This window comes from Papaver somniferum, unplaced genomic scaffold (assembly GCF_003573695.1).
Source record: "Papaver somniferum cultivar HN1 unplaced genomic scaffold, ASM357369v1 unplaced-scaffold_137, whole genome shotgun sequence".
In the NCBI taxonomy this organism is placed as follows: Eukaryota; Viridiplantae; Streptophyta; class Magnoliopsida; order Ranunculales; family Papaveraceae; genus Papaver; species Papaver somniferum.
In genome coordinates this window covers 7,184,239-7,200,203 of record NW_020622934.1, presented here as the reverse complement: position 1 = coordinate 7,200,203, position 15,965 = coordinate 7,184,239, and the positions used below count along the sequence as shown (strand labels likewise).

Below are 15,965 nucleotides of genomic sequence, written 5' to 3'. Positions count from 1 at the left end.
ATAAACTTCGAAAACTTGCTCACTCCTTCAAACCTGTGAAGACGAGCAAAACTTATCATTCTAGAGTCAACACTGACTTTTCACAAAACTATGAACAATTTACATAACTTCTTCGTGTGAACGTCCCATGATTTTATGTCACAAATTCATAAAATCATAGCATATAATTGTTTATATCTAACAATTGCTCAAAATTGCTTTTTGATTTTTATCATAAAATTAAAAAAAAAAACTCATGTGCGGTTCAAAAAAATTTTACGTTAGTTTTTCTTAAAAGAAAAAACTTCATTTTTTTCTCAAACGAGCATTTTTCTATGAGATGGGTATCTTTTCTATTTTTGAGAAAGTCCACATATTCCAAATAAGATTTCAAAGGTTCACAAACAAAATTTTTTATTATAAGGTAGTATGTTCCAAAAATCTCTTTAATACCATGGGTTATTGTTTATTGCTTTAAACTAGCGAACGTACGAGCATTCCTAAAATATTTGGAACCCTGTGCTTTGAAAAATAAACTTTCTTTTCATGAAAACTTCATAAACAAAATTTTACCTACTGCAATTAAACCTCATTTATTCACAATATATATATATATATATTTCATGCTAGGGATTTTTGCTCGTTTCTTAAACTATCGAACGAACGTGCATATATATTTCCAAAAACCTAATAAGATAAGGATTTCCTTTTTTGGGCCCGGACCCGTAAATCCTAAACCGACCAAAACTAGACCTTCGGTTGCTCAAATCAGCAGTGCCTCATCTCTCCGTGCTCACGGGATGACGCTCTATCACATTACCAGGGTCTCCACCCGAACATTTACTCGCATATATTGTCATTGGAGTAAATTGGAGATTATGAGAATGCCTTTGTAGACTGAGTTCAACCACTGATCTCTCGTCGATTGAAAATCACCATCTAGTGCTTACTGTGGAACATGATTGTCCCTCACTAAGCAGGGGACTTAATGTTGATGGTGGATTTTCAACAAAGGTCAAAACCGTAAAATCATGATACTGCATGTTTCTGACACGACTTCAGGAATCCATGTGACGATTCGTGTTTTACAAAGTATGATGCATATGTCGCTCGAAAGGCCTCTCCGGAGCGTTCGACACCGGGAATTTCATCATATCCTTTATGTAGAATAACGTAATTGGGCGGTTCCCAGTAAGATTGAGAGCTTAACGCCTTCAAGATGTCGGTGACACTCATTGTTCCCTGACTACATAGAAGAATTCTCCTCTACATAGAAGAACGATTAGGCGGTTCTCCGTAAGATTGAGAGAAATAACGCCTTCAGGAGGCCGGTGACACTTACTGTTCCCTGACTATGTAGAGTGTCCATGTATAGACTCGGGCAGTCCTACATACATGAAATGTTGAGAGGGAAAAACGTCTTCAGGACATTGGCAACACTCGCTGATTCACTGACTATACGCAAGAGATTAAATTCTACGTCATATTCACCACTTAATTCCTAGAATATAATCTATCTTATCTTATTGCTCGTATTCCATGGTCAAACTCACGACTGGTTCTATGGAATGGTAATAGATAAATGTATTACTCCGATATCATGATCGAATCCACGACTGATCTCATGAAATGGTAATATATATTACTCCGATTTCATGGTCGAATCCACGGATGATCTCATGAAATGGTAATATCACCACCTATCTTATTACTCCGATTTCATGGTCAAATCTACGATTCCATGAGATGCTAATAAAATTATCATTTTATTATTCTGAATCCATGGTCAAATCCACAGCTGATTTTATGGACTGATAATAAATGACTACTCACTTTTATTGCTCAATTTCATGAATCATTCTCCACTGAATTTCATAAATTAGTAATAAATACTCAACAATCGGGCATCTGGACCATCGTTGAGTAAGCCCCACAAAAACGGTGCAAGTGTACTCGACAATGATGCACGACAGAGCACCCGGATGCACAAATGAGCATCAAAAAACATGAAAATATGAGGAATCCTACACAAAACCGGAGAAAAAAACAAATAATAGGGATTTTTACAAAAATAGGCCTGTTTTTTTTATGGTTTGCAAAACTAGGCCTGTTTTTTTTATTTATTGCAAAACTAGGCAAGTTTTGACCAAAAGTGATGGATGGAAAGTTAGCATCGTTAGCTGTATCTAAAAAGACCTAAAAGTCCTTTAAATCGGTTATTGTGACCCAACCAGATGTGTGTTGACTCTGTATACGTCACCACATAGTGCGTGCGTGGCACTGCGTACGTGGCACCGCTTACCTGGCACTGCGTACGTGGAACTGCTTACGTGGCAGTCTTATCTTCTTCTCCATAAATCTTGTCCATAAATGAACATCTCCATAACCACATAAATCTGCTTCTCTTCATTTTCATATGTGAAAAAATGGGTGGTGGTATGAATGACAAAGAAATTACTTCAAGTAGTATGATAATGTGTTTAATGTGTGAAATGGAAGAAGATCATGAAACAAAGGCATGTCCATGGGTTTATTCAAGGTGCAAACATGTACCTTGTAATGGAGTAAGAGCTTTGTTGAGGTCTAAAACAGATGTAAGTAATGGAAAGTTGTTCTTGAAATGCTTGAATCCTACCTGCAACTACTTTGAGTGGTTTTCTCAAGCTTCTTCCCATTCTTCTGCACTTCCAATCAAGCTTCCATCAGCTCATGGTTGTATTGCCTATGGAGAAGACAATCACAGTGTTACAAATTGTCCATTGAAGCTTCAAAAATGCTTTAAATACCATTGCAACTCTCAATTAGAACTGAAGATATGCAAAAATCAACATAATTTCAACATAGCATACCTTGTGTGCAAGAACAAATCCTGTGATGCATTCAGATGGGCTTCAGATGCTCTTGTCATTGAAAGCAAAGAAACAATGAAGGGTAAAGTGTATGAAATATGCAAGGAATTTAAGAAAAATCTGAAAATGTAGCCTGCAACAATTTTATAATAACCTAAATTTATTTTAATTTCAGAACTTGCATTGTCTTACAAAGGCATCCATTCATCCATTCACAAAAGATAACCAAATTGAAACACAAAATCAACCAACACAAACATAGAATCAGATTTTCATGTACTTCTTTGGTTTCTTCTTCTTTCCCTTTGGATTTGCAACTGTGAATGTGACTTTGTTGTTGACAGATCCAACATGTTTGTTATTCTGATTGAAAGCAGGTTGAGAAGAAGCCTTTCTCTTACTCCCTTGGACTGATTTTGCAGCACCTTGTTTAGAAGATTCACTAACACATGTTTTGGAACTGTTGTTGTTCTTCATTCCATCCTTAGCAGTAATAGATGCACCTGCAGAAGCACTAACAACTGGTTTCTTTCTGTTGTACTTTCTTTTTGATGGTTTAGGGACATAAGTAGATGGTGTTGAGCCATCAACACAAGTTCTAGGCTTGTTTTCCTTTGGATTCTTTCCAACCTCTCCACCACCACAAGTTACTGCATAGTGACCATAAACTCCACACTTCTTACACTTTCTCATTTTCTTCACACTTCCAGCTTCATCATAAAAAGGAATCCTCTTCTTCCTTGGCCTTCCAGTTTTCCTTATGATAACAGGAGGATCAATGAACTCTACCAGTATATTCTACACAAAGAAAGAAAGAAAGAGAAGATATTGGTTAAGATATGAAACCCTTAAAGGTTGTGTACTATGTAAAGCATGTATGAAACCCTAAAAGAATCTTTGTTATTATTAAATCAATATCTTTATTTTCAATAAAACTAATGCTCTTACCCGGTCAATTTCAGCTGACAGTGGTTCAAACTCTAGAGCATATGTCTTTTTGTAATATTCCACACTGTACACAGGGTCACAGTAGCTACAACATGAAATCAGACAAGCAGATCCACAAACTATCAGTTTACAAGATTGAGCAAGGAAAAATAAAGGGAACATAACAAATCAAAACATAGGAATGAAACTATGAAATGAAAAGAGAGTGTGACTTACTCAACCCATTTGGTCTCAAAGGTATTAAAGCACATACAACATGTTGACAGGGAAATTCCCTCAGCTACCACTGCAAAGAACTACATGTCTTTTTGGGAAGATCCACAACAAACACAGCATCATGAACACTCTTGACCTCATACACCTTTCCCCTTACAGCTCCAGTTAACTCAAATAGATGAGTTAAGTCCTGCATCTTTGTAATCAACTTCATTGCCTTTCGCACTATCTGACCATCCTGCCACTTTTCACATTCATTCCTACTCTTGAAGAAAAGACCCATCACCAGGTTAGCATATATTTGTCCAACTGTAATGATAGCCTTATCCCTGAAGGGCTTGGCCATGTTGTTGAAAGATTCTGAGAAATTATTGTTAATGTGCTCACACTTGCTATCATTTGAGAAATGAGACCTAGACCAGCATTCAGGTTTTTGATCTAAGAGATACAGTGCAGCTTTATCATCCTCAGCAAACAATTTATCCATGTGTTGCTAAAAACAAACATAAATAGTATCAAACTCATGTTTGTAATACTTGAAATTACATTATATTGTTCTGAGAAATGAGAATACCTGATAGTGTCTCTTCTTGTAACATTTGGCAGCATTCCAGAAATGAGTGTGTAAGCTGTATGACTTGAAATACTTATTGAAATTCTTCGTCAAATGTCTGCCAAGTAGCCAAGTAATAGTTAGTCATTGAACTGATATGTTAGGAAATAATAAAAAAGGAAATAGATTAACAATAATATAACATTACCTGAAACATAATCTGTGCTCATCCAAGCAGAAGTATTTGTCACAAGCTTCATCTAATCCCTTCTGCTTGTATGATATAATGGTGAAATGAAAGTCTTCACCTAGTATAGCTTTCAAGTCTTTGAGAAATATCTTCCAATTCTCAATGGTTTCATTCCTACACACCATTATACCAAGAGGAACTAAACCATTCTGACCATCTAGACATGTTGCAACCATTAACACGCCACCATACTTCCCATACGAATGGCAAGCATCCAATTCAATGATTTTCCTACATCCAGCCAAGAATCCTTCTATAGCAGGCTTGAAGCAGAGTGTCATTGACAAGAATGTGTTGTATGTTCTTCCATATGAGAAACTAGCTACACTTCCAGACATTTTTTCCTGCAATTACAACAAAGTAATGTTAATGGCATATAATTTGTAATATTAAGTCATGTTGACTAACTAAAGACAAACATTAACCATTACAACAAATTAATGTTACCTTCACCATTTCACAAAATGCAAGAATTTTCTTGTACTGCTCCTTATAGCTGCCATAAAGATTATGCAACACAATATTTCTTGATCTCCAGGATGTATGGTACTTAATGTTAACCTTCATTGTTTTGTTGAACTCATTTGCCAATGACTCAGGATCAGGGATGTTGTTTTTGTTTCCAAGAGTCTCCAACCTTTCCATGTACCAATCAGCTACAAATGTTGGATTTTCACATCTGTTCTCCCCTTTAACATTTCCATTGCATGTGTGCTTCAGATTCCAACTTCTCAGAGTAAATTTAATTCCTTCACCCTTCATAACTCTTCCATAAATGAAAATAGGACACTTGGTCTTTTGATTATGAATGCACTTCACCCTAATCTTATAGTTGTTTGAATCACTAAACTTACCCTGATGTTTATGCTTTACACAGTAGGCTCTCAAATGCTTCTTGAATGCTTTCTTTCTGATAAACTTGCTTCCCTTCACTAGGATATAAGGATCCACTTGTTAAAAAGTAACTCCCTCAGGGAACATCTCTTCAGCTTCCTCCTCCTTAAAATGTTGTGCATGGTCTTCCTCAAACTGTGTGTTATCATGAGGCTTTGAACATTTAGGCTTTGAATATTTAGGCCTATCAGTCTTGTTGCTTTCTGATACTATAAGTTCAAGCCCATCAGTCTTGTTGATTTCTGATACAAATTCCCAAAAACAAATGATTCAGTTAGAGTTCAAACAAACATTAACAAACAAACAAAAAATAAGAAAAACAAAAGACTACAAAACAAATGACAATTTATCTTCTTCTTCTCTGTCAGAGACCAAGTCCCCATAATAGTCCTCTACAAAACCACAGAGACAAGGGCATTAGTACTAAACAAATCTAAAATCAAACCGAATAAAGTTTTTTAAAAAAAAAAAGATGCAATGAATTACCTTCTTTTTCATTTTCAACCTCCACCTCCCCAAAGTTTGGATCACCACCATCACTTTCATCACCATCACCATCACTTTCATCACCATCACCATCACTTGCACCATCATCACTTCTCTCACTTGCAGTACCATCTGAAAGATACCCATTCTCAACTTTGTGTAGAAACTTATTGTAACTCTTGATATCTTTCTATTCATTTTCTTTGTCTGATATATTGTTCAAGACATACTCATCATCAGGATTACATTCATCTTCTTCTGCATTCTTCAAGTGCAGGACATACTCATCACTTTTCTTGTACTCTTGGGCAATTGCAAAAAAATCTTCCACCACTTCTGCCTGTGTCGTAGCTTGAACCCAAAAGTCTTGATTGAAATATTCCCCAAATCCAGCTATCTCATTAACTTGTTCAGCTCCACCAGCATTACTGTGTTGAGTCAATTCTTCAGGTTCAGCTACACTAGCTTCCAAAACAGGATTATTTTCAGCTACACTTGCTTGTGTTTGTTGAGTAAACTGTGGAATATAAACATCTTCATCAGAAATATTTTCATCATCAGCTAAATCAATGTATACTTTAGTAGGATTCTTCTTCTTGATCCTAGGTATTCTTTGACTTCTTCTTACTGTCTTGCCATCCCTAAATCTCTTTGTTACTGTCTTGGGTGATGAACCACTAGAATCAACTGGTTTAGGTGGAGTCTTACAGACTGGCTTCTTTGGAGTCACGTTCTTTTTGGGTGTCATCTGTGGTGGAGGAGGCTGTGAATCTGCAGTAACCTGAGATACATCTATCTCACCATTCCCATCTAGTGACATCACTTGCAAATACAATGTAACCCAACCATGTTCATCTTCAGTTGTATTTTCCCAAAAAAACAAAACTCTACATCATTAATGATGTTTGATGGTAGGCATGGATCAACATACCATAGAAGGTCCAATGTCTCCCTACTGGTTAGTCTCAACATAGGACTAATCCTAGACTATAACTGATTTATACCTATATCTTCTCTGGACAAACCCTTAAACACAAAACACATAGCAGTGTTGATTAGATCATTCACCTTAATATCTCTGGTTGGAAATATGTCCTGTTTAACCTCATTTGTAACCTCTTGAAGCAATTTCTTTCTACAATTAAGAACAACAAAATATATATCAGACAAATTATGGAAACCCCATCTCAGAAAAATTCTAGAACCATAAAAACCCTATAAATCAATTATCACACAAACCATAAAAAAACCCTAGAAATCAATTTCAACTAATCATTATCAGCAAAACCCATTTTTGAAATTAAGAAACCCTAGAAAATTATCAGCAGAACAAATTCGAACATTAATCAACAGATTAGGGTTTTTTCTTACCTCTCTGTAGAACGCTTCTTCCGTCTCGGCATCTTCACCAGCAGGAAATCTTCAATTTGTTATTCGAATCTCAACTAACAAAACTCTGTTTCACTGATTTATCTCTCTACTAAAAACCCTCTCTGAAGAACAAGAGAGAATAAGAAACTAAATGAATCGATCTCTCTCTCTGTCTTCTCTTATTCCAGATTCCTTCCCGCGCTGTCGATAATAACAATGAAGTACTATCATGGCCGTTTAATAATCCTCGAGATGTCGTGTTAGTTAGACTAGGCTTCCAGATAGAGGCACGTGGACATCTTATCGAGACACGTGGACATCTTATCTAATGTGACTGACACACACGTGTGAAGGACATTTCAATAATCTTACCACATCCATGAGATATCGCTGCATGAGTAATTGACGATAAATTGACGAGTCAACGCGATAAATTGACCGAGATAACAAAAACGGATGGAATCCGTTTAACTTGCCTAGTTTTGCAATAAATAAAAAAACAGGCCTAGAAACGAAAGTGAGGGTCCAAAACAGGCCTATTTCTGCATATCAATAATAAGAGGCGCTCAGGGACCGGGCCCACCGCCTGGCCGGCCATGCCCTAGCCGTGGCCGGTCCCATGCCTCCTTTATTTTTTTGCCCTATTTTGTTATTTTTCATGAACTCATGAAAACTCCTTGATTTTAGCAACTTTCCTCGTTTTTGTGCAAAACTCATGAATTTCCCATAACTTCATGGATTCATGAAATGATATTATAAAATAGGAAAAGGTGTGTGGGACCGGGAAACCTAGCCGGTCGGCCATGCCCAAGCCGTGGCCTGTCCCACACCTCACAGTCCCTAGATTTTTATAATTATTATTCCCTAATCTCATGAAACTCCTCCGTTTCAATAAAACTCATGGATTCTCCATAACCTCACGGATTCATGAAAAAATAATATCATAAAATAGGGAAAGGTGTGCGGGACTGGGCAACATAGCCGGCTGGCCATGCCCTAGCCATGTCCGGTCCCACACCTTGCAATCCCTAGTCTTTTACAATTATTATTTTCCTCAATTCATGAAACTCCTTGGTTTGAGCAAAAAATCATGATTCCTTCATATTTTCTCAAATATTGCTCAAATCATGAAAAACCAAAATCCAACATGGTCACACGACCGGCTAGCCTCCCACGACAATTTTATATATATTAAAATACACTTATTTTAATATTTACAAAATATTTATGAATTGAGCATACATGCTCATTCCAACAAAATCAAGAATTTCAGTCAAGATGAAACTCTTCTGAAAATTCACAAAGTTGCTCGAACTCAAATCAGAAAATACTGAAACTCTCAGTATGGAGACACGGACACCCAACGCATGCATGCCTTCATGACCGACCAGGATCATCCCTAGGGCTTGCACAAATCCGGTCCCACACGTTTTCATACTTCTGACCTAATTTTCTCAATTACTCGTATTGGGCCCAAACTTTCTTCAACCAACCTGGGTTTGCTCAATCGGCCAACAACTGGTCACGTGCCCACCAAGAGCCGGTCCCATGCTCTCTTGGTCGGTCCCCACCTTTCATATCTAGGTTTTATCACCCAATGTTGAACCCAGTAATATTTCAGTAAATGATGAAACCGACACCTAATCATCATTCTTTCACCAACTCTCGAACTGAGAACCCTGGTGCATGCTTATTCGAGCACTGGGAACCACATGGACGCCCATCATCCCATGTGGTCGGGCCCTCTATCACTCATAACCTATTTTCAGCAATTCATCAACTATGATCTGAAATTAGGGTTTCGAATAGTATGTTCTACGAATCATCATTCTGAACAAGATTCATGAACTAATGAACTTATATTGATCCAACAACCAACATCTGAATTAATCATATAATATTTGGTAATCTACCAATATTTTAATATTTTATTGGGTCACGTCACCAATAAATATTTCGTCGAATTGAGCATACTTCCTCAATTGCTCAATATTGATCCCGCTATCAATATTTAGTGAATTATCAGTAATTTGTCGAATCGATCATACTTGCTTGATTGCACGATAAATTATCAACATTCAGTATTTTGTCGAGTGGAGCCATACTTGCTCAGTTGCACATCAAAATTATCAAATTTGTCGAATTGAGCAACATTTGCTCAATTTCACGTCAAATTATCAACATTCAGTTATCAACATTCAGTATTTTGTCGAATTGAGCAATAATTGCTCAGTTGCACGTCAAAATTATCAAATTTGTCGAATTGAGCAATACTTGCTCAGTTGCTCGTCAAATTCTCAATATTCAGTAATTCGTCGAATCGAGCAATACTTGCTCTCGCTGGTCAGTAATTCATCACTGAATCTACAATACTGACACATTTATGATAATTACATATTCGATCCATGAATCGTTGAGCATTCACCACTTATGCTTGATTCAACAAAACCTAGACTCACTGTCTAATCATTCAACAACTTACTAATCAATACACGTCTGTCACTCAGACTCCGCGGTTCGTGAGACATTAATCACGTCAAATTGGGGAATAAAAACTAGGTTTTTGGTCTGGCGGCCTACAACACGTGGGTTCATCCACAACGATAAATGTGAGTAACTCGTGTCAACGGTTGGATGAGTTAGCAAAGTAGTGGGTAAATGATCAACCCAGTCTCCGCACGACCTGGAACTGGTTGCACCACGATCTCCCACTTTCCACCTCTTTCACTCAAGAAACCGTCACACTTACAGGGATCAAGGTGTTCACAACTCTGACAATATAAATAAGTCTCTGAATCCATGATTGAAACAAGAACAGACAACGATTGATTAATGCAAATAGTCATATAAAGAATTAAATGAATTTACCACATGATGAATCTTGGTTTCCTCCGTCGTACCAGAGAAAGGTTTAGCTCCACATAGTGAAAAACACGCTCAAAATATATTTTTATAGCTCAAATGGTGTTTACAAAGAAGAAAAGGGAAGAAAATAATATAAACCAGAAGTTTGCAACGCTTAATGGTCGTTACAACTCACTATTACAACTGTTGCGAAGAATTATAGTTATATGGTGTCGCAGAAGAACTGCCGTTTATGGATTGGATATGTGACGGTCAAGAACGACAGTTCTTATCAGTTTATTGTTCTGCTCTGCAGCTTCTTATTCTTCTCTGTAGCCTATCCCAACTCTGGATGCCCCTCTCTGACTCATAGGAATCATTTATATACCCAACAGTCAAGAAATATTTTTAATAAATGCTCATAATCTCCTCAGTACTGACATTAAACTCAGGAAAATTTTCTTTATTCTCACGCGATTCTGAGTTGTTTGATTTATCCCCAAAACTTCCATCCAACAGAAAAATCCTAAGAGAATATCCCCTCTTCAATCCTAACTTCCTATTATAACTCAGAGAATCAAATCAATTACACCCGATAATATCTTCCTTGCCTTGTTTTGGATAACTACCGAAAATAATCGAGTTTGCTTCTTCAAAACACGTAAAAGACGTGTGTACATAGTGAGCATATAATATTTGTTCAAATCCCATGAAAATCTGCAATAATATCTTCCTAAAAATACAGTCATACTCCAAAAATATCTCACGGGCACGTGCATTAGACTGTTTTTCTTCCAACTCCACGTAACCTCCTGATTCTTCGAGTTTAAACAACTTGCTATCCCAAGCCTGTTTAACCAAAAGGAAGATACCTATTCAATTTCAGCCATTAAGTCTCACTCGAACACCTCCAAAATCCAAACCCTAATTCTGCCACCATTTTTCCCGCCAAAATTGAATATTCAAACGAAGAAGAATGTCTCCCCTTATCCTGAGTGCTGGAGTGTGAATAGAAATAGGTGTTGATTAGTAAAGAAGGTGCCCCTTAGTAATTAAGCTGCCCCTTATCCAAAGTAGGGGTACGTTTAACAAGTGTCCTCCGGGGGTGCAAAAACCACTTTTCGAGCAACTTTCTCCATAAGAGCTTATTTCTTTGAAAAGACATAAAACAAGTTTATTAGTAATAAAATGAGGCCTAACTAATATAGTTATGGGTGAAAATGCGCCGCACTTTCGTGCTCATCAAATTCCTCCACACTTACATTTTGCTAGTCCTCGAGCAAAACAGAAAATTGACTCGCTACACAGCTGGTCATATAATAAGAGAGAAAGAGACCCGCTACACAGCTGGTCATATATATATATATATATTTAGACCCGCTACAAAGCTGGTCATATAATGCAAAAAAAAAGACCCGCTACACAGCTGGTTATAACATGCAAGAAAAAGGAACAAACCCGCTACACAGCTGGTCATGATTTGCAAGGAATTTCCTGAAAAGATAAAGTAAAAAGTTAATCTCTCCCCCACACTTAAACATTACATTGTCCTCAATGTAATTGAGTCATCCAACGCAAATATTAAGATGGGAAATGCAAAAAGTAAACGAAAATATAAAAATAAAAATACATCTACTGGAATGTACAAAAAGGATCCCCATAAACTAACAACCTGAAAATTTGGGGATCAACCCAAAATACAACATTTACAAATGAAAGCTTCACACTTATGTTATCACGATGCGGAGACACTGAAACTATCAAAAACAGAGACTTACCTCCAAACCAAGTTTTTACAACACAAGGAAGTGTGTAAAGAACATAATATGGGGATATTATTGGGACTGGGAAATTTTCAATTGGCTCATGCACGATATCAGGAATAGGAAAGTCCTCTGGGTACTTAGATGCAAAGTAATCCAATAACACTTTAGAAGCACACAATTCTAACCCTAAATTAGGCAACTTTTGGAAGTCTAGGGGTCTAGAAACAACCTCTAAGTTGGGTGAATTATCTTGTGGGATGGATTCATCTATGGAATTAGGCAAATCATCCACAGGGTCATCTATATGTTCTATTTGGAACAGAGAGTCACGACAAGATTCATCATCATCATCATCATATAATCTTTGACATTCAAGAACTCTCAATCTTTATTCCAATCTAGGCGGTGTGTGTTTGTAATACTTCTCATATATTGTTAAAGGTGATTCTTCACTTACCACATGTGGAGTAGAAAATCCATATTGTTGCCTACGCTTATATTCAGCAAGCGTCATCTCAGATGAGGTTTCCTGATAATTTGACTTTCTACGCTTATATTCCACCATCGTCATCTTAGGTGACATCTCCTCGGAAGAAGTCATCATCCTCAAAAAGTCTCTGAAAAGAAATACAAAAACAAACGCATAAAAAAGAAAAAAGAAAATCTAAAATGAAATGAAAATACTGTACAAAATAAAAATAAACCTAAAAATTAATCTAAAAACAAATCCGCGTCGTCGGCGCCAAAATTTTATGTGATTTCAAGTTGTTTTGTAGTAAATAAGATTCGAACTCTAAAACTTGTGAAGATTAAATTTAAAGGTTTAAATAAAATAATAAACAAAGGCGAGACTTACTGGAACTAGGGTTCCACCAAATATTCAAATTCATGCGTTTCACCTATTTATTCTAAACTATTATAGCTCACTCAATAAGAATTTTGACTCTATTTATTTGCCTAAGGTAGATTCTTAAAATATTAATTGTAAATATTAAGCATGGCATATCAAAAGAATTAATCCTAAGCATAAACCATCAAACGAAATGATAATTAATTAAGAAAAATCTTTTTTTATTTTAATTCAATGCAAATAGTCATATAAAGAATTAAATGAATTTACCACATGATGAATTTTGGTTTCCTCCGTCGTCCCAGAGAAAGGTTTAGCTCCACATAGTGAAAAACACGCTCAAAATATATTTGTATAGCTCAAATGGTGTTTACAAAGAAGAAAAGGGAGGAAAATAATATAAATCACAAGTTTGCAACGCTTAATGGTCGTTGCAACTCACTGTTACAACTGTTGCGAAGAACTATAGTTATGTGGTGTCACAGAAGAATTGCCATTTATGGATTGGATATGTGACGTTCAAGAACGACAGTTCTTATCAGTTTATTGTTCTTCAGCTTCTCCTTCTATGCAGCAGCAGAGAAATCTGCTCTGCAGCTTCTTATTCTTCTCTGTAGCCTATCCCAACTCTCGATGCCCCTTTCTGACTCCTAGGAATCATTTATATACCCAACAGTCAAGAAATATTTCTAATAAATGCTCATAATCTCCTCAGTAATGACATTAAACTCGGGAATATTTTCTTTATTCTCACGCGATTTCGAGTTGTTTGATTTATCCCCAAAACTTCCATCCGACAGAAAAATCCTAAGAGAATATCCTCTCTCCAATCCTAACTTCCTATTATAACTCAGAGAATCAAATCAATTACACCCGATAATATCTTCCTTGCCCTGTTTTGGATAACTACCGAAAAAACCGAGTTTGCTTCTTCAAAACACGTAAAAGACTTGTGTACATAGTGAGCATATAATATTTGTTCAAATCCCATGAAAATCTGCAATAATATCTTCCCAAAAATACAGCCATACTCCAAAAATATCTCACGGGCACGTGCATTAGCCTATTTTTCTTCCAACTCCACTAACCTCCTGATTCTTCGAGTTTAAACAACTTGCTATCCCAAGCCTGTTTAACCAAAAGGAAGATACCCATTCAATTTCAGCCATTAAGTCTCACTCGAACACCTCCAAAAGCCAAACCCTAATTCTGCCACCATTTTTCCCGCCAAAATTGAATATTCGAACGAAGAAGAAGGTCTCCCCTTATCCTGAGTGCTGGAGTGTGAATAGCAATAGGTGATGATTAGTTAAAAAAAGGTACCCCTTAGTAATTAAGCTTCCCCTTATCCAAAGTAGGGGTCCGTTTAGCAAGTGTCCTCCGGGGGTGCAAAAACCACTTTTCGAGCAACTTTCTCCATAAGAGATTATTTCCTTGAAAAGACATAAAACAAGTTTCTTAGTAATAAAATGAGGCCTAGCTAATATAGTTATGGGTGAAAATGCCCCGCACTTTCGTGCTCATCACTAGCCATCAACTGTCTACACAGAATTCCTCGAGAAAACTACTCTCAAGAATTCATCAATCCATGAAACTTATTCGAACTCATCAGTTCACCACAAATTGCAGAAACCTTCAACACACCCACAATCCTTGATCATCACTGATCCCACACAATTCTCAGCTTCCCTCCTACAGATCAACCCATCTCCCTCTTTGCGACCGAATTGACTCTGGAACGACCATTGACTTGGTCTAGGCCGGAGTCATACAGATTGATCTCTCGAATCTAAGCACTCCCTTTGCAGTACATCTGTGTGATGATTAATATTTCGCCCGACTGAGGAGCCTCGACAACACGCTCGTCTTTTCACTTCCCAAAAAACCGGCGACTCGTTTTTCCCATCTACAGGAACACAACACAAAAAGCATTCAAAAAAACTTATATTAATTGAATAGCACATGCAAGGTTCCGAAATTTACAGAATGTCTGGGATTGTTGCTACATGCACCAGTCTGGATAAATTTCATGAGAATATATGTTGATTTGCTCAATAAATGCGCCAGTGGAGAGGTTAAATCACTCACCACTTTTACATGGCTTCGTTTCTTTGCAGAGTGACGGTACATTAAATTCTAGGTTTTACAATTTTAACCCTGAATTTAAAACCACCATCAACACAGATAAAAATCGTTCATGTACACAAACGGTTCTTGGCTAAACAAAAAGAAACAGAACCAACATAAATATTTCATCACAACCCTCTTGAAAATTATGATTCTTTCCCAAGAGAGAAAGACAAGAATCATCTGAAACAAAATTACATATTGTAATTCTTCCAATACAAAACAGGAATGGGTGACTTCTTACGAGGGGATGACGTATTTGTTATTCCTTGTTTCTATTTTTCCTTCAAGAAATAAGAGTTACGCACATCATTCTTTCCCCTTTTTAGCACTGTTTCGAATACCTTGTTTGTTGATTTTCGCAAACTATGAATATCTTTGGAAATCTCTTTTTAAAAGAATAAAGATTTCATAGGAGATTTCCTTTTCATCTTATGAACACAAGGTTTAACATATATGAAATATTCTTGATCTTTAGTGCATACAATTTCAAAATGATCCTGATCTTCACACAAGGAGACCAAACTATTTGGTAAGTCCTTGTAAGCTCTCCGTATCTTCCTTTTCGTCGGAAATATTTGAGAATGACGTAGAATCAGGAGTAATTTGCTGATAATGCTTAAAAGAATTAATCGAAGAAGTTCGACGTTTCTTGTTAGGATCACAACGAGTGATAGTAACCTCCTGTCTTAAATTAAGCAGTTGGCATTCCAGATCTTCAATCTTTTTAATCAAGGCTTCCTTTTCCAGTTGGAATACTTCTGGAGAAGTAAGATTGTGCATCATGGAATAATTAGGACTATTAGGAGGACAAGTGTAATTATCAGCAAAG

The 15,965-nt window shown here is 36.7% G+C and overlaps 1 protein-coding gene across 1 annotated transcript; it reads right to left on the bottom strand.

The window, feature by feature from the left end:
* Positions 1 to 3,092: 3,092 nt before the first annotated feature.
* Positions 3,093 to 5,557, bottom strand: LOC113334549. The gene is made up of 6 exons (XM_026580779.1): positions 5,243 to 5,557; positions 4,754 to 5,139; positions 4,567 to 4,663; positions 4,061 to 4,485; positions 3,777 to 3,861; positions 3,093 to 3,626 (listed from the first exon to the last, which is right to left on the bottom strand). The coding sequence occupies exons 1-6, from the start codon at positions 5,555 to 5,557 to the stop codon at positions 3,093 to 3,095; spliced, it is 1,842 nt and encodes a 613-aa protein (XP_026436564.1).
* Between the last annotated feature and the right edge of the window lie 10,408 nt (positions 5,558 to 15,965).